The 21942-nt window shown below is 44.1% G+C and overlaps 3 protein-coding genes across 8 annotated transcripts; 1 reads left to right on the top strand and 2 right to left on the bottom strand.

Moving 5' to 3' along the window:
• Positions 1 to 163: 163 nt before the first annotated feature.
• LOC115771903 (transcriptional adapter 2B) lies at positions 164 to 3023 on the top strand. 3 transcript variants are annotated; one of them, XM_030717792.1, is made up of 4 exons: positions 164 to 369; positions 967 to 1839; positions 2079 to 2228; positions 2299 to 2493. In XM_030717792.1, exons 1-4 carry the CDS (start codon positions 256 to 258, stop codon positions 2413 to 2415), a joined length of 1254 nt encoding a protein of 417 aa, XP_030573652.1. In that variant the 5' UTR covers positions 164 to 255; the 3' UTR covers positions 2416 to 2493. The 3 variants fall into 3 exon arrangements, with proteins under 3 accessions (XP_030573652.1, XP_030573650.1, XP_030573651.1); XM_030717790.1 differs by having other exon boundaries at positions 167 to 369; positions 2149 to 2228; positions 2299 to 3023; XM_030717791.1 differs by lacking the exon at positions 164 to 369 and adding an exon at positions 829 to 911 and having other exon boundaries at positions 2149 to 2228; positions 2299 to 3023.
• Positions 3024 to 3626: 603 nt separating this feature from the next.
• Positions 3627 to 6959, bottom strand: LOC115771901 (DNA polymerase iota). 3 transcript variants are annotated; one of them, XM_030717787.1, is made up of 3 exons: positions 6890 to 6959; positions 5003 to 5967; positions 3627 to 4944 (listed from the first exon to the last, which is right to left on the bottom strand). In XM_030717787.1, exons 2-3 carry the CDS (start codon positions 5957 to 5959, stop codon positions 3649 to 3651), a joined length of 2253 nt encoding a protein of 750 aa, XP_030573647.1. In that variant the 5' UTR covers positions 5960 to 5967; positions 6890 to 6959; the 3' UTR covers positions 3627 to 3648. The 3 variants fall into 3 exon arrangements, with proteins under 3 accessions (XP_030573647.1, XP_030573649.1, XP_030573648.1); XM_030717789.1 differs by lacking the exon at positions 6890 to 6959 and adding an exon at positions 6695 to 6700; XM_030717788.1 differs by lacking the exon at positions 6890 to 6959 and adding an exon at positions 6530 to 6674.
• Positions 6960 to 14799: 7840 nt separating this feature from the next.
• Positions 14800 to 21563, bottom strand: LOC115771858 (insulin-like growth factor-binding protein complex acid labile subunit). Of its 2 annotated transcripts, XR_004018985.1 has the most exons (3): positions 19873 to 21563; positions 19704 to 19778; positions 14800 to 14939 (listed from the first exon to the last, which is right to left on the bottom strand). XR_004018985.1 is itself a non-coding variant. In XM_030717738.1 (2 exons), exons 1-2 carry the CDS (start codon positions 21502 to 21504, stop codon positions 19764 to 19766), a joined length of 1647 nt encoding a protein of 548 aa, XP_030573598.1. In that variant the 5' UTR covers positions 21505 to 21563; the 3' UTR covers positions 19639 to 19763. The 2 variants fall into 2 exon arrangements, 1 of the variants encoding a protein (XP_030573598.1); XM_030717738.1 differs by lacking the exon at positions 14800 to 14939 and having other exon boundaries at positions 19639 to 19778.
• Between the last annotated feature and the right edge of the window lie 379 nt (positions 21564 to 21942).

The raw sequence follows: 21942 nt of genomic DNA, 5'->3' as shown, positions 1-21942 counted from the left end.
AGAAAAAGGCAACTCTCGAATTAAAATTTTGAAATTTAATAAATATATATTATATTGTAACCAAAAATAAATGATATTTTAATTTACGCGCGCAAGCTAGTCGCTTATTGTTGCGCTGGTCACACCAACAAAACAAGGGTGCTTGCATGTTTTGAGCGATATGGCAACTCTGTTCTTGGGCCAAGATGGCGTCTGTCGCATAGTGCGTTTTTCGCATATTCATTTATTCAAGAAAAAGCGCTATTTAAAGTCGGAATGACCACAATTGCGGACTTGTTCACAAAGTACAATTGCACTAATTGCCAGGATGATATCCAGGGCATACGTGTGCATTGTGCTGAGTGCGAAAATTTCGATCTGTGCCTGCAAGTAAGTATAAGAACATGTATATGTGTGTGTGTGTACGCTACCACACCTACATGTACATTATTGACGCACACTGACACAGACATCGCGAAAAGAGCTGGCCCCCGTATGTGTGTTTGTGCTGACGCATCTAAAACTGTACATATAGCCGGGCGATTTCACAATGTTGTTTTTGAACAGCTGTTTTTTGTATATGCAGCAACGAAAATGTTAAAATATATATGTATATGTATGTGTATGTGTTTGAATATGTTTTTATACTCTGTTCACATAGTGTAATATATTGGTTTGGTGTCCATTTCAAGCTAGACTTGAAACTCGGAATATATGCTTCCGTAGATTCGTTTGAAATAATGTTAGACTTTCGATACAAAAAATCGATATCTAATAGTTTTCCAACCAGAGTCACCAGATTTGGCAGGTATTCTACTGATTATTTTATATTTCGAGATCGATATTTATTAGTCACAGTCAAAAGTTCGGCGACTCGTGGATTACTTAGAATAACCAACCTCATAACCAATTGTTTTAACATTATGAACAGAGTATTTGGCAGTCAGCAACAGACGACAACGTTCTTAATTGCATTTTTTCTTCTAGTGCTTCGCTACTGGTGCAGAGATTGGCGCCCATCAAAACAATCACGCATATCAGTTCATGGACACCGGCACTGCCATATTGAGCGTGTTCCGCGGCAAAGGCGCCTGGACGGCACGCGAGGAGATTCGTCTGCTGGATGCCATTGAACAGTATGGCTTTGGAAACTGGGAGGACATTAGCAAACATATTGAAACCAAGTCCGCTGAAGATGCCAAAGAGGAGTATGTAAATAAGTTTGTTAACGGCACCATTGGCAAGGCCACATGGACGCCTGCGCAATTGCAACGACCTATTCTGATCGATCATACGGAGGATGATACTGGGCCCTTGGGCGCCAATGCACTTGCCCGCCTGCCACCGCTAGAGATAAGCAACGAGGAAGCGCTTCAACTGGGCTATATGCCCAATCGTGATAGCTTTGAACGCGAATATGATCCAACTGCTGAACAGTTGATCTCTACTATTACATTCAGCTCAGAGGATGTGGAAGTTGATGTCATGCTAAAGCTGGCGCACGTTGATATCTATACACGTCGCCTTCGGGAGCGTGCACGCCGAAAACGCATGGTGCGTGACTATCAACTAGTGTCCAATTTCTTTCGCAATCGCAACTATGCATTGCATCCGGGCTTGAGCAAAGAGCAGAAGGAATTCCGTGATCGTTTTCGTGTCTTTGCACAGTTCTACTCCTGCAATGAGTACGAACGCCTGCTGGGCTCACTGGAGCGCGAGAAGGAGCTCCGCATAAGACAGTCGGAGCTGTATCGCTATCGCTATAATGGCATCACCAAGATCGATGATTGCCGGCACTTTGAGCAGCATGCGGCGGTGGCTACACATCGTTCAACGGGACCGTATGGCCATGGGAAGACAGTAAGTTGGCCATGTTCTTTGTTTCGTGTCCCCCCAAATTTGAATGCATGGCGAGTTGAATATCGTGTCTGCTAGAGCTGGAAAACAATATGGCAACTGGAAATTGTAGTTTTATCGATCGACAGTCGATTAATAAGTAGCTTAATTGTTTTCTAGCTCTGGTTCTTAGCTATGTTAGTTGAATCGCAACGCAATGAAACTGTTCTCCTTGTCTCTTGTCTCACTTTCACGATATTCAGCTCCTTTGTATTATCAACGCGCCCAACTCGCAGCGTTTGAATGGTTGTATAAGACAATGTTTAACCACAGGACAACACACATCCCTACAATGGAAGTCATCGGCCGCTAAGCTCTTCCTTGCACTCCCCTCAAGCGAATCCCAGAAAGGCGTAAGTCTGCCTATTCCATGAAATAATTCACATATATATGTATATAAATTTAATGCTTGGTATTTTACAGCGAACCGTTAAGCGGCGCCGAGGCAAGTTCAAGTTCAATCGCACCAAGAAGCATGCACCACATCGGCGACCCGACCTGCTCCGGCGCATTATTGCCCAGCAGAAGCTACTTGGATAGCTATCGGACATCGTCGGCAGCTACGACAACGATGCTGCCGACGACAATGACGACGGCGACGGCGGCGGCGATGGGGCTGAACACGGGCATGGGTCAGGGGATGACGTTGGACTCGGCAATAACAGCGACGGCAGTGACTTCCACGGCTACGATGACGGCAGCCCAGGCGAACCTGCCACACTCGACAGCAGCAGCGAAGGGCAACCCACAACATCAGCAGCAGCTGCTGCAAAGCGGCGCAAAAATGCCGTCGCAGCTAAACGAGGCCGCCGCCGGCAGCAATAGTGCGACAGAGGAGCAGCAACAGCAGCAGCAGCCGCCCAGTATGAGCTACATACTGCGCAGCCAGTTGGATGAGTTGAAGCGTCTACCAGAGCCGTTGGGCAGCAATTTGCTCACGCACAACGAGCTGGATGTTTGCAAAAAGCACAACATTACGCCCACAACGTATCTTTCCCTGAAAACGGTATGCCTAAGCGGTGCTCCATCTTTGGGTAGTCCCATGGAAATCTCGTTGCGCAAGTTTTTTATCAAATGCGGCTGGCTGAGCCACTGAACTTTGCGATGTTACTGTCGTCGTTATTGCTGTTGTTGCCATTTCCCTGAAAACACACACACACACAGAATCAATTCACTGCTTCAAAGACTTGAAATTAATCTTTATTTTATTATGTAGTTATATAGTTAAAATGTATGATAATAGGTCGCCCTAAACAAATTTTATATTGTTTGATATATAAATAATTTTTTTTTGTACAAATTTCGTTGTTGCCATTTTGAGGTAAACTACAAAACTCCTATTTGTATTTAAATTTAACTTGTATCAAGTCAAGCGGACAGATTCCCATAATTTCTTAAACAAAGAATACGCTTGTTTTTGTATTTTTAACGAATATGCGATAAATGTAAAATGTGAGAGCTCATACAAAAGTTCCAGTTCAGCATTGTTTGTATGGTTAAAGAACAAGGTTTAAAAATGTAAGCTTAAGTAGGGCACCTTAACAATTATGTATGTGGCCACATATGTGAGTATTTAATGAAGTGTATATGAATTAATAAATGTACTGAATAATGCAAATTGGGAATTTCATCAACAGCTCATCTATAGACATTTACATTTAAAATACATGCTAATACCACAAACCTATAAAAATATAAAGTATTATATATGCATAAGTTGTTCGTTTTTAATCTAAAATAGGCAGAATTTGCGTTGAACGCATCTACACGACATCACTTGTTCCTCAGGAAATAACGATATAGGGTATTCTTTTGTGTGGTGCTGCCGGCGCCACTGGCGCCGCCGCTACTGCTGCCGGTGTTGGCTGAACTACTGCCACTGCTTGTTGTTGCCTGCTCCACGGCATTGGCTGCAGCTACCACCAACGAACTACGCCACGAGGCAATCAATTCATTCTGCAGCTCAACGGGTAGCTCCTTAAACACCTGCGCATCTACACCGGCGGGGCAGGCAAGATTTGCGAGTGAATCACCAGTGGCTGCCTCTGTTGTCGCGCCACTGTCAGCAACACTGGGCGCTGGTGCGGCCACCTGTAACGCTGGCGCCATGGTGGGCGTGCTAGGCGCACTAACCGTATCATCCATGGGCGAGGGCAGCGGCGATGATGCCGTTGAACTGGCATTGGAGCTCATGCGACTTGCCGTGCGTGTGGGTATAAAACGCAGGCTACCATCGATGCGGTTGAGCAGCGTATTGGGTGGCTGAATCGTGCGAAAGCGTGGCGCTGCAGCTGCTCCAGATGTGGACGCGGCTATGGGGCTCATGGGAAAATCCTTTTCACTGTCGCGTGAATTTAGCCGCAGATCGCATACGCGTAGTTTGCTCGGCGAAGCCACATCGGCGGCCGTGTCCGCCGCATCTACTGCCAGGCGACTGCGCTTATTGACCAGCACACGTCCAATGCGACTCTTTTTCGGCGAAGGCTCCACTTCGGTTTCAGAGAAATCACTAAAATCCGAATTGGTTGCCGCCGATTCGGAGCCATTGTCCAAGAGCATGGGCACCGGTGACGCTGTGGTCGCGCGTCGCCTATAAAACTGATCACTTGGTTTGAATGTTGTGGGTGACGAACGAAAGGCGGCTTCATCGCCGCTCATTGCTGTCGGACTGCTCTCCGACGTGGGACTAGTGAGACTCGTGTTCGTTAGAGATGTAATGGACTGGACCTCCAGGTCAGCTTTTTTAATTAGAAAATTTGCTATAGACGAGGAGCCAACTTTGCGTTCCTGAAACTTGGAGAAGGCCAGGCCAATCAATGTGATGTTGAAGGGTTTCTTCAGATCCACAATGCGCTCAAAAAGACGCATTATGATCTTAAGTAGCTTATCTAATGCGCCATCCGCCAGCTGAACTTTGCAAACACCTGTCTCACCAGGGCATACCGAGGTCTTGAAGAGGGAGGGCAATATGTTAGCTTGTTTGGTTTCGCGATGGCTGGTTTTCTTCTGGGAATCAAATTTGCGCAGAACTACCTTGATGGCAATAGGTATACGACCGTCTTCGGCCACCTGTAAATGGATAAACGAATGAGTTTCTAATTGTTTTCACTTAGACGTTGCTGCTTGCCTGCTCCATCAGCCGCTTGAGCAGCATGCGAAATTTGTCCGTCACATCCGTGTGCACCGAGATGGTCTTGCAGGCATCCTCGACGCTTATCGTCTTGGGTTTGCCCGTTGCACGCACGGAGCTGCCATCGCGCCCCAATGCCAAATCGCGCAGTTTGGTTGCCGTCTCGAAGCCGAACTTCTTACGCATAAACTCCATGTCGCATTGCTGCAGCTGCTCCACAGTGGAAACGCCCGCCTCCAACAGCAGTGTTTGCGTTTTCTGGCCAATGCCTGTGACGCTATGCAAATCGTTAAGTTCCCGCATAAACTGTTCCGCATAGGTGGACACTAGTACAGTCTGCTGATTGGGCTTGTGGCGACTGCCCACGAGCTTGGCCAGCAGCTTATTATAGGCAATGCCTGCACAACAGGTGATGCCCAGCCGCAGATGCAGCTCGTCACGTATCTCCTGGGCTATGCGCGTGCCTATGGCCAGACGCTGGGCGCAGCCACAGCTGCATGCGGTCAGTGCTGTGCCATCCGCCGGGTAAATGTGTCCAATCGGTGGCTTACGCTGTGCCTCGGCTGCATGAGCCTGCCGCAAATCCACCAGCGCCGTCACATCCATAAAGTTCTCATCAAATCCCAGCTTCTCCACATCTGGCGTGTAGTTGAGCAGCAGATCGAATATCTTTTGGGACATTAGGCGATATGGTGCCAGGTCCTCGCCATTAACCAACACCAGATCCGAGCACAGTCGTTGCGCCTCTGTGATACCCATCAGCTTGGTAACTCCTTTCGCCCGTGCCACATAGTTGCAGGTGACCACACAATTCTTTTGCTGAACGGCCAACGGGCGGTTGCGCAGTGTGGGCTCCCGCAGCTCCTCCACCTGAGCATAGAAATAGTCCATGTCCAGGTGGATAATGGTGCGCTGGTGTGGTTCGCTCTTATTTAGTACGCTGGCGAAATCCATCTTGCCGCCTGACAACAACAAAACAAAAAGCGAATTTAATACTCTGTTGCTTGAATGAAAAAGAGAGTATATGGAGTTCGTTTAAAACTTGGCATATACATATACTCCGCATCAGATAATGTCTCTATCCACGTCCACAAATGGCTAAAACTGTTATTTCCTAGTCAAATCTTGAGTTGCACGGCATTACGGTAACAGTCTTAGAGTCAGCTGTTATTAAAATAAAAACAGAGCATTAAGCGGTAGCTTTCACCCGACAAACATTTTTTGTATCATCGTATTTTCGCGTTCTTTCCGCCGCAAAACAAAACAAAGCGCAACAACAACTGCCGCCCGCCTCCTGTGTCCGCCCGTGACCTTTACAAAGAGCTACGCGTGCCGACGCGTCGTCGTCGAGCAGAATATTTCGTCACTGAGCGCGTAGCAGCCGTCAGGCGGCAGATAGCAAAAGAGAGAGAAACAGGGAGAGAGAGAGAGAGAGGGAAAAAGCATAGCTCTAGGCCAGCGGGTGTCGGCGAGCGCTGATTATATTATGATTTTTTATTTAGCGCGGAGTTCGCCTTGACGTACGATGAGAAATTTTCGTAGCTGCTGTTGCTTGCGCCTCGCGTCCCGCACGGTATTCACACCCACAATATCGGCAGCCGACTTTCTAATCAAACAAACACATGCGAAACAAGATGTACAGTGCACCGGCAAATTGTTTAGTTCGTCAACAATATTGCACATATTTACAATACACTAGCCAAGACAATGATGACGCACAAATTATACAGTAAATCGAGCTGGGCAAGAGAAAATTGTCACTCAATGTTAATAGTTGATCATATATTTGAACCGTTCTGCTTGCACACTACACACAATTTATTTGTTATGATGTTTAGAAGCGTAAAAATTTCCACGAAAAAAACATTTATTGCATTTATTTACCTTTTAACAAACAATAAACTAATCGCTGCGAAACGCATCGACAACACTTTCGACAACGTTTGCGAATATTTTGTAGCGATAAGTTCTATCGAATGCCTCCACACACAAACGTATCGAACTCACTGTGTGCAATAGTTAAGAGTGTGACCGTTTGGCGATATGTGATGTTGTGTTTTTACTGATCTGGCAGCACCCTAAGACTGCCAGCTGACTTAAAAATATAAAAAGCATGTGACGTCAGCGTTGACCTGGCGCCGTTACACATTTGAAAATGCGGTTAATCTAAATTTAAGCCTCTATCTGCGGCTCATCGCATTTTCATTGTTATTACAACAATTTAATGCCTGTTCGTGGTGTTTTATTTTTTTTTTTGTTTCTTAATGATATTCATGAGTTTTCCATTATTTTACATGATGAAGGCGCGTTGTTTGTCGGTCAGCAGCAAAAAATGCCATAAAGCAATGCTCCGATAAGTGGGTGGGCTCCGCAGCGCTTGGGGGCAGCTGTGGTCACGCGCGATGCCGATGCCGTTGCCTTTGTTGCAACAATATGGAGCAGCCTTATGGCTGGTTGCTGTTATTATTATTTAAATACCCTAAATCCATTGAGAATGGGTAACGAGAGTATGAAGACTGTGGGCAAGTGTGTGTAACAAGCAGATGGAGGCTGATATGATACTAGATCAAAATGACGAGCAGAGTCGCCTGTTTAAAGGTGTGATATTTGAAATAAATATTCTCTTATACCTTACTCATAATTTCGATAAATATCCATTTGAAGAGAAAGAACATAAGAAACAATTTCAGTTTTAAGCCCTGCAAATTCCTTAAAGATCGGACTATAAGCACCGAAGGTAATCAAAAATGCATTACCCATACATATTGTGGGACCAAGTGCTATAAAGTGTTAGTTTTGTGTACATATATATATGTGCATATGCATAGAGTAATATAAGGTGCTATGTTTAGGGTATCTGCTAGTCGGGCACTGCCGACTAGAGCATTCTTTTCTTTTTTTGCCTGTGGTGCTGTATGAAATGCGCTTGGAATTTGCCCCAACAAGCCAGCAACAGCAACTCCAACAATATGCAGGCCTTTGCGCTATCGTCGCGCCTTCTTAGTCGTCCTCGTCCTCGTCCTCGTGCTCGTCCTCGCCGGCGTGCTCGTCCTGCGCCTGTGATAATCGCCCTTTGCCTGCTGCTTGACAGGCAAACAATGCTGTGAATTTGATTAAAATCAGGCTGCGTGTGCGTCGCAGTTGTTGTTGTTGTTGCTGTTGTTTGGCTTTTGGCTGCTACATTTGCTTGATTTTCTGATTTTCTTATTGAAATCTTGTTTGTGGCACAGCCGCTGCCGCAGGCGCTGCGTTGCACTAATTGTGAAACGCCATAAAAGGCGCGTCCACAGTTTGATAGCTGTCCAAGAGCTCTAAAACAAGGCCAGAGCCAAGGAATAGCTCAGCTACTTGGCACATTTACAATGTAGCCAAAAAAAAAAAAATTTGAAAAAAATAAACTAATTAGTTGGTTGCTCGCCAACTTTCCAGCCAAGCGTTAACTGAAACGCAAAAATTATTAAAAAAAAAAGAATTAAATATTTATACGTGCACTTTGGGTGCAGGATCAGCCACACGGCGAAGCGGAACGGATGTTCTTGCCCGGCATCAGCGCCGCATTCTCTCTGCTCATTTGAATACCCTGTTCACAGATGCAAGAGGGAAGGTTAGGCGTGTCTGTAGAAATCCGAAGTTTTCCAAGGGCTACCCGTTGATAAGAATCGATATCTAAATCAATTTTGGAACTGATATTAGTAACGTTTACAGCCAAAAGCTTGAAGACCGCATCTTAAGATCAGGCTACGTTCACAAGTTCGTCTGTGCACACAGTTTGAAAGTCACATCAGTCGGGCTGCAGTTGTAAAGCCACAATTCATATGCTCAAATTTCCTTCAAATTTAAATTCAAATAAATATCTTGCTTTTCAGCCTTCAAAAGCTGAACCTAAACCCGAAATACCTTAAATTTTTATCCTGGTTTGGATTAAAATAATACGTCTTTAAGATAGACTCGATCTGAAAGCCTTAATAGCTCGTGCTGCAACTATTGGATTTATTTACACATATTTAGAATTTCGAAATTGCGAGTCGTGATGTGCTTCCTGGGTTCGCCTTTAGTACTTGAACAGAGTATTGAGCAGTCATTCACAGCCGTTTGTAATGTTCTTGGTTTTTTTTTCGGGGTGTGTGAAAATCGCAAGAGAACTGCGTGTGTGTGTGTGTGTGTGTGTGTGTGCGGCTAGTGCGGGGCAGCAAAATGTTAATAAATCTTATTTTTATCATTTGGCTATAAATACTGAATTTTTAGCTCCGGCCATGCTCAATTTATGACCATTATTTATGTCGGAAAAGCGAAAACCTCAAACATGTTGCCACACTTTTTGCGCCGTTTCGCCCGTTTGCCGTGTTGCCGGCTTTCCCGCCGCCGCTTTTCCGTGGCCTGCATTGTGTATCCATTTTGTTGCTGGCCAAAGGAAAAGATACACAAACATATTATTGCAATTTTCCAGTTGCTCCGCCCACGCGCGCTGCGCGAGTTAAATAAAAGGAAATATGAAAAATTGCATTACACCTTAATAAACACCTCACCTGGCAGCGGCAACAGCAACAGCAACAACAACATGAGCAGCAGCCGCAGCAGCCGCTGCAGCAGCGACTGCGACTGCGACTCCATCAGCATCTTCGGGTGTATCTCGAATCGGAGCTGCTGCAGCTGTGTGCCCTGCAGTGTCCATAATGAAGATTGTCTGCGGTTTAAGTGGACGCACGTTTGCCGGGCCTCAGTGTCTGGTCTTGGTGCCCGGCTCCAGCTGCTGGATGGATGGGGCTGGGGCAGGTAACTGATCGCGATCATTTAGGCGCTCATCTGGCATAAAATTGTTAGAAACGCCCCGTGTGTATGCGCTGCTCGCCTGAAGGTACTCCGCATCCTCCCACTTGTTCTTCAAAATATGCCACCTCCCTCCCGCCCCCTCGACCATTCTACCACACTCTACCCTTCTCCTCCGCGGGCCGCATAACGTTTTTGCCATTAAATTAATAAATTAATGCGATCGTGCACGGCTCAGACTGCAATCCACATGACCAAAAAGAGCTCCCCCAAAAACGCTTGTCAGAATTTTAAAAAACTCAATAAAACAAGTAAATGCACTCCAGTCTAGTATGCTCGGCTACAGAGATACTCTGCACCCAGTGCTAAGCCGCCATTATACACATTCGTATTGCCATACACATACACAAAAGACACACACATCTAAATGTGTGTAAATACCTGGAAAGATGTACAATTTTTGGGGAAAACAGGGAGAGGTATCTGTGCATACTACAGGATGTAGACTCTACATATCAGTTGTATTGTATCTCGCTTTGAAATGTTTCCAGATATGCTCAAACAAAAGGATTTCGATAACGATTTTTATCGATTTCCTCGAAAGGGGATAAGTTATGGATAAATTGAAACAGACCAAACTTCCGACAGCCATTCGAGGTGCTGCGTTTAATCATCATACCCTTTTTAGTCGTTTTCAAGAGGATTAGTGTTTATAAAACTGCGCCGTTTGGTTCATCAAAAGCTCATGAGCTTTTGTCATAAATTTTTCTGCAGTTAGCACTGGGCAGACTTGGCTGAGGGGGGCTGGGAGCGAAACGTTTTCATGGTGCTGGGCTTGGGACACAAAAAAAAAATAAATTTGACATAGAAAGCTGCATATTGCACTGGCACGGGTTATACCCTGTATTTTTTAAAATTTATCCATGTGTATCTGAATACCTGCAGTTTGCATAACAGATAAAGATGTTTCAACTTTTTAAGAACTCCGACTCGAAACATATATTTGACGTATAGATTCTTGTTTGGCAAGTCCATGTTCATTTTAGATTTACTATACCTCTGCACGGCTTCACGAAAAGCGATAACTATCGATCCCAGTAGGATAAATCATCGATACTAGATGAGAAAGTGTCTCCAAATTTAAGGTACTTACTCTAGGCTTATGCTACGTTTTTCTTTACTGTGCACTTTTTCGTTTGCCATACACTTAAATTTATTTTTCGATAACTCTGCACAAATCGATAGCTATCGATTTATTAACTGTTCTCTTTAAGTAAATCTCACAGATTATTCTCATGCACCTGCTATAATATGATATGTAGTAGCTGTGTCTCCCATCAGACGCTTTTATAGGGTATTTCTTGGTCAAGCACTATCCTACTAGATAACGCTTGCTTGTTATTGTTGTTGTCATCGTTGTCGTGATCTTAAAGTGGGTGTTGCTAAGTGCCTGATGCTGCAGACGCAATGGCTGGCCTGGCCTGGCTTGGGTCTGCTCTGGCCGGGCTCGGGCTCGGGCTTGCGGAACCAGTCTGCCATTTTTTTTTTCTGGCTTGCAAGCGCGCGCCCAACCGCTGCCCCAGCTCCTCCTGCATTATTAACGCGCAGCGAGCGCGGCCAAAAGGCAATTGCAACAGCAACAACAAAGAAATAATTGCACATGGCAGCAACAACATCAGGCACGGATATACTTGGGGCCGTTCCCTCGCTGGTTGTTTGGAGCATCGTTCGTTGTGTGTTGCTCTGTTAATTTTACAGCCATGTCTGATATTGCTAAATGGCTGTGAGTGGATTCGTTTAAGCACCAATTTTATTACCAACAAGCATCACGTTGCATCTGCATCAATTCGGGCTCCATTCGTTGTTGTTGCTCTTGTTGCCGCTGCTGCTGCAAGTGCCAGTGCCAGTGCCAGAGCCTGGGCTTGGGCCAGTGCCAGCGAAAAGATCCAATCACATGCAATCCTTTCGCATTGGCCTCGCCAGTTGTAACGGCCAACAACAACAAAAAACTTGTTGCCCATTATGAGAGCGGCCTGACCACAGTTGTTGCTGTGATTTTTGCGCCTATTTTGCATTTGGCAGGGGATTGGCTGTTCACTAAACAACGCCCTCCTGCAGCTGCCATTAATCGTTAATCACCCTGGCATTATATTCCACAGATTTTATAACAAATCATTTTTTAATATTTATTCAACTCAAGCTGGTTGCTTGAAATAAACCAAAAAAGAAAAATCTCTTTTCCTAAGAACATAAAAAATTTGGCCTATTTTTCTTGCTCAAAAAGAGATGTTTTACAATATAAGAGTATGCATGTTGTTCAAGCGTAGAACTGTTTTTACATTCTTTTTATATTTATTTTCTATACTTTTAGGAAAATTTAACAAAACCTTAAGAAATTATCAACACATTTAGAATTACCCTATTAAAATTTGCTTTTGTTTTCTACAATGGGGAAATTCGGGCCTGGAAAACAATTTTACTATAAAAATGAGGCTTATCCTTTTCATTTTCGCCATGACAATCAATAAATATTTTCATTACAAATTTCTAAAAAGTAAAAGTTAATTATTATTTAAATTTATAAATAATGCACTAAATAGAATATTTTAAGTATGCATAGAAAAAATAAGTTCTGCTAATGTAATGTGATTTGTATATTTATATCATATATACCATTCCATTTAATATATATTATATACATAGTTTTCTATTTTTATTTACTATTTGTTGATTTGCAAGTAATATTTTTTATTTCTAGATACTTTTTCTATGATGGATAAAAAAAAAAACATTTTTCCAACTGTGAAATATTTGCTTGAGGTTTTCGGCTGTGCACAAAGGATATACATACATATGTACATAAGGATATTGTACATAGCCGAAGGCCTCAGAAGACAGTACTATATATTTGTTATTGAGTTAGCTATAAAACCGTACCTATGAAACCTTTGAGATGGTTCGAGTAGCGAACCAAATAATCCTGGTAATTAACCTTATTACATTTGATTTTAGTTAAGCTAAGTTACTTGGGTTAGCTATAGTTTCAACTCAATTGCCCTACAAGTAAGTCAAAAAAATTAAATAATGAGTCCCTACTTAAAAATTTGTTTAAGGCACAGAGTATTTAAACGGCACTGGCAACAGCCTTAGCAACAGCGACTGTCTCTCTCGTTATTGGGAAAACAAATATTCATTTGCCTACTTGAGAACTTTTCACGCGTTTTCAACAGAAATGCCATAAAATTCCAAGTAAGCGGTGAAAATCCCCAAGCGAAGGTAATTAACGGAGGCATTAAACACAGCGTGAGTGTGTGTGTGAGAGAGAGAGAAAGAGAGAAGGTGGCGCAGGGAGAGTGAGCGAGACAGTGCCAGAGATATGCCAGTAATTAGTTTTTCCCCAGGTTAATGCGTTCCGATTGCTGCCCAGTCTCTTAAGCGAGGTGCATTTAAAGCCTTTCTCGTTGATTTTTATTTTTATTTGATTTCGTTTTTGGTTCTTTTCCTATTTTACACCCTGTACCCATTGAAAACGGGTAAAAGGAGCATATTAGTTATGTGCAAATGTATGTAACAGGCGGAAGAAAGCATTAAATGTAAATATTGATGCATATATTTCTGATCAGAATGAGGACTGACTCCATCTAGCTATATTTGTCAGTCTGGCTGTCAAACCGCGTCGATCCCGGAAACTACATAAGCTAGAGACTTGAAATGTATATTCTCGTATATCGTGCGTAGAACAAGCTTAGCAGTTTTTTATACGACATCTTCTTCAGTTTTCTATATAACGAATAGTATTGCTTTTGCGACATGGGTATTTAACACAATTTGAAAATGGGAGGGCTAGACCCTTGCGCATGCTTTTATACTCCATTTGAAGCCCTGAAAATATCTTAAAGATCGAACAATAAGAGCCGCAGTTAATCGAGAATGCAGAGAAGACAGCTAGTGGGTCTGTGACAGAGTATCTGTTAGTCAATCACTTCCGACAAAAGCCCTCTTACTTGTTTTAAATAAAATTCCCGAAAGTGGCGGCCATTAAGTGGACGCCAGGACAAGAGTATGGCTATTTTAATGGACTACCAACGCGGAGTGCTCCAATAAAAAGAAACTCCTATTGTTGTCAGCTAATGAACAGCGTGTTGGCGCGGTGGAGGGGGGTAGCTGGGGCAGTGACGAGGACGGCGACGGCTACGCTGTCGGCACAGATTAACATATTAAACGAAATCGATAGCGATAAGGATAAGGATAGCAAACGCAGCCAGTTAAAGGATATTGCGGCACAGGCGCACGTGATGCGCTAATTTTTGCTCTGACACTTGCCCGCAGCTTCGAGCGAGTATGGGGCGATGGAATGGAAGGGAGATGGGTGGGGGAGCGGGGGTTGACGACGGCGTGTGGTCCGCCGGATATGTCAGAAGTGTCGTCATTGTGGCACGTGACTCGCTTTACGAAAAACAAAAAAAAAAACATATAAAAATAAAAAAGATGCGAAAACTGACAAAGCCAACGCGGGCGGGCGATCGGTCCTTGGCCAGGACCTTGAGGGGAATCGCATGCTGAGGCTGCGCGCTGCAACTGGAACTGTAATCTGAGACATTGCGCTGCCACCAAAAGCGGCAAGGGCGAACAATGAGCTTTAATTTGTTGAAAAGTACCTGAAAAAAATATCATATAACACAGAACTGAGGCAAGCAGCTAAGCGCCAGACTTACCTTTGCGGGTGGGTTAAAAGTTCAACTGCAACAAGGTTCTTTGAGCTCCAGGAATTAGCTGAGCGCAGCTTGTGAAAAACAAGCTGCAAAGCGGGTTCGAACCGAAACAGTGCAAGCACAAGGAAACGAACCAGTTGAATAATTAATAAGTAAGCCCTTTTTTATTAGTATAAATCCTGCAAACATAAGTTAATTATTTTATGATTTTAATTTAATTTTGGAAAATCAGGATCAAACCTAAATAACCTTGAAACTTCGAGTCGAACCGTGATAATAATTTAAGCTTATTTGATTTAATTTTAGGTAAGTTTTAGTTATGGATAAGTTATCATTGAGTGCACTACATATATATACCTAACTTGATTCACACGAATTGTTATCTATTGTGAACTACATTCGACAGTGTAAAGGTTACATAGGAACTGCGACGAAGGATACATCACGAAATAGAGCTGTGAAGTAAAATTAATCAGAAATTTAATGGTAACATTTTGATTAAAATGTACTTTAAATATACTTTAAAAAGATCAAAAAGGGGAATAAATTTAGCAGCATACATTTTTCCGCGCTGGAACGAGAGTTAAGACAAGGAATGTTATTCTGTTCAAGTTGTCATTGGTGGAAAAAACAGGATTTCGTTGTTTATCGATTGCTTGGGAATGGGGAAGTTATCGATTATCAAAAACAAACTCATACTGCGCGGGTACTGGGCAGACCTAGGTTCAAAATTTCTAGCTAAAGGTTCTAGCTCTTATAGGTTCTGAGCTTGACGCGCTCATACTACTTTGGCGATTGATACTGATCGAGAAAGTATATATAAATTGTGGGGTCGAAGAAGCTTCCTTCTCTCTGATATATACATTTGCACAAATACATTATACCCATTTTAGTCAATTTCAATGAGTTCGGGATATAAAAATCTATAAATTTCCAAACAAAGCAAGATCGAGTAGTTTTTAAAATTTTGGAGAACCATGTGCATTGGATTCTTAGAGTATTGGAGCAAGCACAACTGTGTTTTTTTTATACAAAATTAAATAATTTCTATGGGAACTATTTGTACTATATATTAGTAAGTAGTATATAGAGTATTAGAAGTTTAGTATTAGAAGTTTAGATCTTAGCAGATGCGATTTTGACTATATCTTAGAAATAGACTATATTTTGATTATTTCATAAGAAACGTATTAGGTCGAAAATTAAATTAAATTAATGGAAATTAAAAAAAATTAAATAAATACACCAAAAATTGTTGTACGATATGGGTCGCCTACAGATCTGGCAGTATATGTTAAATGCTGTTTATATGATGGATTGGTATATATGATTGTTGTATATGTAATAAAATCAATAATAATAGTATTTAACCCCAAATTTATGCCTCGATATCAGGCATTTCCCAGTCAAGCACACTCAATCACGGCATTAATATTTTTTAAAGTATTTCTTAATGTGTTTTTTTTTCTCACACTACCAAAATCGTTTTAGAGATTGCCCTTTTTGTTGTGCCTGGCTGGGCTGGCAAGTCAATCAGCTCTGAATAGTGCCAGAAACTGAACGTTGGCATATTTTGGACGTCACCCCGATCAATTTCCCATAGCACGCCCGGCACGGCTGGCACAGCCAGCGGCCAGCGGCCAGGGTGGCTGCTGTCTGTTGGGCTGGTGCACGTTTGGGCGCACTTGCAACCCCGTTATTGCAGCATCCTGGGCAGCACCAGCTAAGCGGATATTCATTACACGAACCGCACGCTGGCACGCGCCGCCGCTTTGACAGTAGCTCAACCCCCGCATGTCGCACGTCCTTGGGTGAGCTTACACTTTACATATGTCACTGATATCCCCGTGGGAGTGTTTGTCGCCTTGACTTTTGAGTGGGAAGGGGGGTGGGCAGGGGCTATAAGCAGTTTGGCCCCTGTCCGCTCAGACGCAAAAGTCATGCCGCTGATCCTGTTTGCTGTAAATAATGCGATTAACGTGCAACACGCAGCGCTTAGCGCACTTTGCTGCGGCTTGGCCGGGATGCGGGAGAGGAAGGTGGGGCGCTAATGAGACAGCGACGCTGTCAAGGATTAGAACAACAAATTCGAGCCTAAGCATGGTGTGAAATATATGTGGCAGAATGAACAGAAAAATTATTGATACATGTTGCAAGCAGTGGGAAATCGCTTGTGATTGGCCATTGTCTCTACTGAGGCTGCCAAACCATTAAAATGTCTTTAATGCGGCACCCAGCCCCCTTTACCATCCGCCCCCCTCCCTGGACGTATGCCATTCACTGACTTGGAAATAATTCCATAAACTTTGCGACTGCCAAAAGTGCACTGAAATAATCGCATTAATGGAGCCCCAGCCACGTGTGAGCTGACTAAATGACTAACTGACTAACTGACTGCCTGACTGATTGACTGCTTGACTGACTGACGCTCTAGCCGTTCGTCGGCGTGGGGTCGCGCCGTGTCATCGTCGTGCCGCCCGGGCCCAAAATGTCTGGGAGCTGCCGGCGGCTGCTGTTGCACTTTGTCTTTTGGGCGTGTCTCATAAAACGCTTGGAAAATCACATTTTCCAGCCAAAGCCAAGTGTGCGAAAATTTGATAAACGCAGCCGAAAACAACAACAAAACAAAAAAAAAAAAAGAACGCGCGCCATGATTTATGAAGCGAGCCACAAGCAGGAGGCGGCGATGCGAGCTAAGCCAAATAAAATACATAAAAAAAATTGAAAAAATAAAAATACAAAAAATACATACAAAAAACATAAAGAAAAACCATTCAATAAAAAAATCCAAGTAAAAATTGACTAAATACAAAACATGACAGACGGCGTGCGAGTATTAATAATGCGTTCAGGCCAACGGCGGTGCCTGGATTTGGTTGTGGTTGCGCCGCCAAATGTGGCACGAAATGTGATTGTGATTGTGTGTCTCCTCTATGTATGTGTGTGTGTGTGTGTGCTGCCTCTTTTATAAAGTGCAAAAAACGTTGTACTCTTTTTCACATTCACATTCGATAAAAATCGCATGATCATAAATTTACACTTTGCACAGCCTCCGCGGCAACGCCCACCCCGAAAACGGCAAAAGGGGTGAGCCGGCGGCGGCGGGGAGTAGCATTGCTGCGGGTTGCGGGCTCTACTCTAGTGGCACGCAATAATGCTCTGTGAACTGGACGCTCCTGGACGCGTGAACGATTGGTAAATTGTTGCGCTGACCGCCCCCTCCGCCCGTTGAATTTCATTGCTTGCTCTGTTTTTTGTTGCGAGTTGCACGTTGCACGTTGCTGGTCGCTTGTGGCACTATTGCAATCGCTGCCTTTCGATTTTATTTCTTCTGTGCTTACAAATCGTTGAAATATTTTTCATACAGAAAAAGCCGCGCGCGCTTTACTTTTGAACGCCCACAAGAAACGCGCTGGTGTGAAGATTTTTTAATTGCCGCGCGTTTTGCGCGCGTCCCTAAACGCTAGCACAGAGCGTGCGAAAAACGCTAGGAAAACGCGTGGAAGCTTATGCCAATTTCAATGCTGTCTCGCTCTAAACTTTACACTTGATTAGGCGAGTGGGTGCGTGTGTGTGTTGGTAGGGGGGGGGGGGGGGGGGTGTTTAAGCGTAGGGGGTGTTTGCATAATTAATGCGCTGCACATAATTTGCATATTTCTAATTTAATCGAAATGATTTCACAACATCCACAAAAACAATAAATCCAAATTGAATATGCAGCTACAACAATAACAACAACAAATGCAATGAGGCAAGGCCGTGCAATGCTGCCACCAATGCGCCCCTCTGGCCAAAAACCCTCTGTCCCATTTTGTGCTATGTGTGCATGTCGCTGTAACATTATAAATAAATCAAAATACAATTTCTCAGAAATTGCGATGGCATATCAAAATCTTGAGTGCGAGTGCGCGCTGGCACCCAAGTCCGAACCCCAGCACCCGTGGCCCGTGGCCCGTGGCCCGTTCCCCAGCAGAACCCTCTAAACATGGTCACAATTTCCACCCAAAACATGTCGTAGGCAAATCTGGCCAGAAGGGGGCGGTCCGAGACAGCGTCGCGCAAGTGCAGGCGACAACGGAGGCGGAAAAGTCGTTGTTCAAGTTGTTCCTGTGTTGGGATGTGTTGTCGTTATTGGTCAGGCGGAGGCACCAACAACTGGCTGCCACCGCGAGGCAGTCACATGTTGCACACACGACTTGTCCTCTGCCTCATGCCGTGCAATTATTTTGAACTTAAATTCGTATTTTGTACGAATCTGGCAAATGCATCTTGTCTCTGCGACTGCCTTGTGTGTGCCGGGGCAACATTTCATATGCAAACCTAGATGCCAATATGCAACAAGAACAACAGCCACAGCAGCAGCAACAACATCTACACAAACAACAACAAGTACAACAGCAATGGCAACAACAATGTCAGCATGCAACTTTAACTAGCGCTAAATTGTCAGCAATTGTCGTTTAGTTCATGCTGCTTGAAATGCTTGGCAACATGCTGCTCTGCAACATGTGGCTGCAATAAAGTTTATACACTGTGCAGAAAACTTGGATAAGTGCGAAAAGTTGAAAAATATATTGCAAATCCTTGCCGATAACAGCAATGTTAATACACTGAGCGAAAAAGTCAAAATAAATCTAAAATAAAATGGGATTTTACATTAAAGTGTAAACAATTTTTCTTGCATATTTAAAAAGGATCATACACTGTGCGAAAGTAGAAATAAAACTAAGATATGAGCCTTGGAAATTTTGTAAATACACTGTAGAAAAATGCATACAAAAGTTCAATAAAATACGTTTCTGAGCTTACAAAAATTCTGTTCTTTTTTTTTTTACTTTACAGCATGAGACTGCAATAAAGCTTAAACACACGTAAAATATGTTTGAAATAATAAATAACTTAAATAATTTTAGGGCTTTTATGAAATTTTTAAGCTGCTGTTGATAAATTTTAATAAAATATTTACAGCTTGCATAAAGCTTGTACACAGTGCGAAAATGGAAATGTAAAACTAAAAAGTCCAGCATGAAAAGTTTTGGTCGTGATAATAAAAGAGCTTTTTTCCCTACATACATAGTTCATATAGTTTATAATATAATATAATATATAATTATATTTACAATTATTCATATATCTTTTTGCGCATTTTTGTTCTTTTTTTATACATTTTTCTATTTATTTTTATTCTTAAAACAAAAAATGTTTTTAAAAAAATTTACCTTGTGTTGGCCAATTGATTTGTGCTAAAGATTTCTCTAAGTGCATGTTTGCTCTCACATTTAATCACTTGAGCTCTGTTGGATGGGTGCAAAAGTCGAAACAAAAAAAAAAAACAAAAACAAAAAAGAAAAAATAATAAAATAAAAATAATCAAACGCCAATTCATACTTGAGAGTCCTGCTCGTCGAGGCGCCCGGGTCTGGTGCCATTGGGCACGGCTGGCTGCCTGCCCATGATCCAGTGCTGCATGCGTCGCAGCCAGCCTTCCTCCTCCAGGATGCGATAGAGTTGCATCAGCAAGATGATGAACACCACCAACAGGGTGAGGAAAGCCAAGACATCACGTGTCGTCCAATATGGATGAATGCCGGTGACACCCGCTCTTGTTTGAGCCTGTGCCGCATCCGGCTGCGCTAGCTCATCCAGCGTTGCTCTGGCGTCCATGTTGCTGTCCGGCTTGTGCAGGCAGTGCACGGGCAGGTGGACGCCACGATCGCTCAGGTAGAGCAGCATCTTGTGCATAAAGCTGTAGCTGCCCTCGGTATCGCAGATGCCCAGCTCCTGCAGATGCGGATGCTGGCGATGGAAGATTTCGTGGTCGAACTGATGCAAGCGATTGCCCTCCATATGCAGACGCTGTAGGCGCGGCAGGGCTGCAAAGTTTTGTGCGCTCACCGCGAGCATATGATTGTAGGATATGTCCAGCTGGAGCAGATGCGTCGGCAGCAGCGCCGTGTCTGGTGGCAGACTGCGTAGCTGATTGTGGGCCAGGTTCAGATGGGTGAGACTGGGCAGCAGCAGGCTCAGGCTGTCCGCACTAGACAGCGATTCAATTTGGTTTTTGGCCAGATCCAGACGCTGTAGATTCCACATGCCCTGCAGGAGCGACCATGTCGCATTGCCGCTCAGCTGATTCCCATGCAGGTCCAGTTCGATGACGGCGCTCTTATCGCCAATGCTCAACTGAGTCAGCGTATTTTTGCCCGCCTGAAGATTGATAACGCCGCCGTCGATGATCAGGCGCCGCACACCGCTGCCCTCCAGCAGCAGCCTTTGAGCGCCCAGCAAATGCAGCTCTTCCAACTGGCCACAGTTGCTCAGATCGAGCAGACGCAACTGGGACAGTGCTGCCAAGGAATTGGGCTCAAACTGTGCCAGCTGATTGCCACTCAGCAGCAGCGTTTGTAATTTGCCATTGCCGGCAAAGGTCTGTCCATTGATCTGTCTAATCTCATTGTCACTCAGATCGAGGTGCCTGAGATTTGTGAGTGCTCCAAAAGCACCCTCCATCAGTTGCGTGATCCCATTGCCCTGCAGTCCCAGTAGCTGCAACTGCGCCAGACCCTCAAAGGCATTGGCGTGCACAACCTGTATGATATTGTGGTCAAGTTGAAGCACCTGCAGCTGCTGCAGTGTCCCAAACTGTTGCTCCTTCAGCCGTGCTATGTGATTGCGCTGCAGCAGCAGTTCCCTCAGCTGCGGCGTCGCTTGGAAATCCTCCTTGTTCACATGGTAAACGCTGCAGTTCTGCACCAGCAGGCTGCGCAGATTGGGCGCCTGTCGCAGCAGCTCCACGGGCAGCACACGCATGCGACTGTTGCCCAGCAGCAGTTGCTGCAATTGCGGCACTTGGCCGCCCGCGTAGCGCAGTGGTCGCTGATAGTCGCTCTGCAGCTCCCACAGATGACAGACGGTGTCCGGGCAGCTGGCGCTCAAATTCAGGCGTTCGTTTTCATCGTAGACGGGCGCTGATAGCAGGCACTGTGCTCCCAGCAGCAGCAGAAGACATAGCTTATACATCACTGCAATGCTTCCGATACTTCCGATACTATATATATTTATATTCTGCGCTACAACCGACGCTTGAAAACGCGCTAAATGCACTAAAGTCACGATCGACCTGGACGACGACGGCTGCTGCGGGCTTATCGCCAGGCGCAGCTGTGTTGATGGAGTAAGAGAGAGGGCGGGGAGCGAGGGACGGGCTGATGATTTACCATTTACTTATATGCTTACCCAGATAAGCCGGACAACAAGCGTGTGTATTATTTCCCCTCTGGGAAGCTCTTCGAACACCCAAATGGCTCGTCAGCAACAATGTTGAATTGAACATTTTATTTAATTTTTTTGTTTTCTTTTGGTATTTGTCAGCTGAATAAAAGAAATGCACTCGCGACCAACTATATAGATCCGGCGTGTAAGATATTAGTAAAATGAATCAATTTTCATATTGTATGC

This window comes from Drosophila novamexicana, unplaced genomic scaffold (genome assembly GCF_003285875.2).
Source record: "Drosophila novamexicana strain 15010-1031.04,08,12 unplaced genomic scaffold, DnovRS2.1 tig00000108-arrow-pilon, whole genome shotgun sequence".
NCBI classification, from domain to species: Eukaryota; Metazoa; Arthropoda; class Insecta; order Diptera; family Drosophilidae; genus Drosophila; species Drosophila novamexicana.
Note: the sequence above shows the minus strand (reverse complement) of the source record. Positions and strands in the feature narration are given on the sequence as shown.

Excerpts from the sequence above, each read along its gene's own strand:
- LOC115771903 (XM_030717790.1), top strand. The coding sequence starts at position 256 with ATGACCACAATTGCGGACTTGTTCACAAAGTACAATTGCACTAATTGC. Across the intron at positions 370-966 it reads ATTTCGATCTGTGCCTGCAA|TGCTTCGCTACTGGTGCAGA; the intron begins GTAAGTATAAGA and ends TTTTTCTTCTAG. Across the intron at positions 2,229-2,298 it reads CAAGCGAATCCCAGAAAGGC|CGAACCGTTAAGCGGCGCCG; the intron begins GTAAGTCTGCCT and ends GGTATTTTACAG.
- LOC115771901 (XM_030717787.1), bottom strand. The coding sequence starts at position 5,959 with ATGGATTTCGCCAGCGTACTAAATAAGAGCGAACCACACCAGCGCACC. Across the intron at positions 4,945-5,002 it reads TCAAGCGGCTGATGGAGCAG|GTGGCCGAAGACGGTCGTAT; the intron begins GCAAGCAGCAAC and ends ATCCATTTACAG.
- LOC115771858 (XM_030717738.1), bottom strand. The coding sequence starts at position 21,504 with ATGTATAAGCTATGTCTTCTGCTGCTGCTGGGAGCACAGTGCCTGCTA.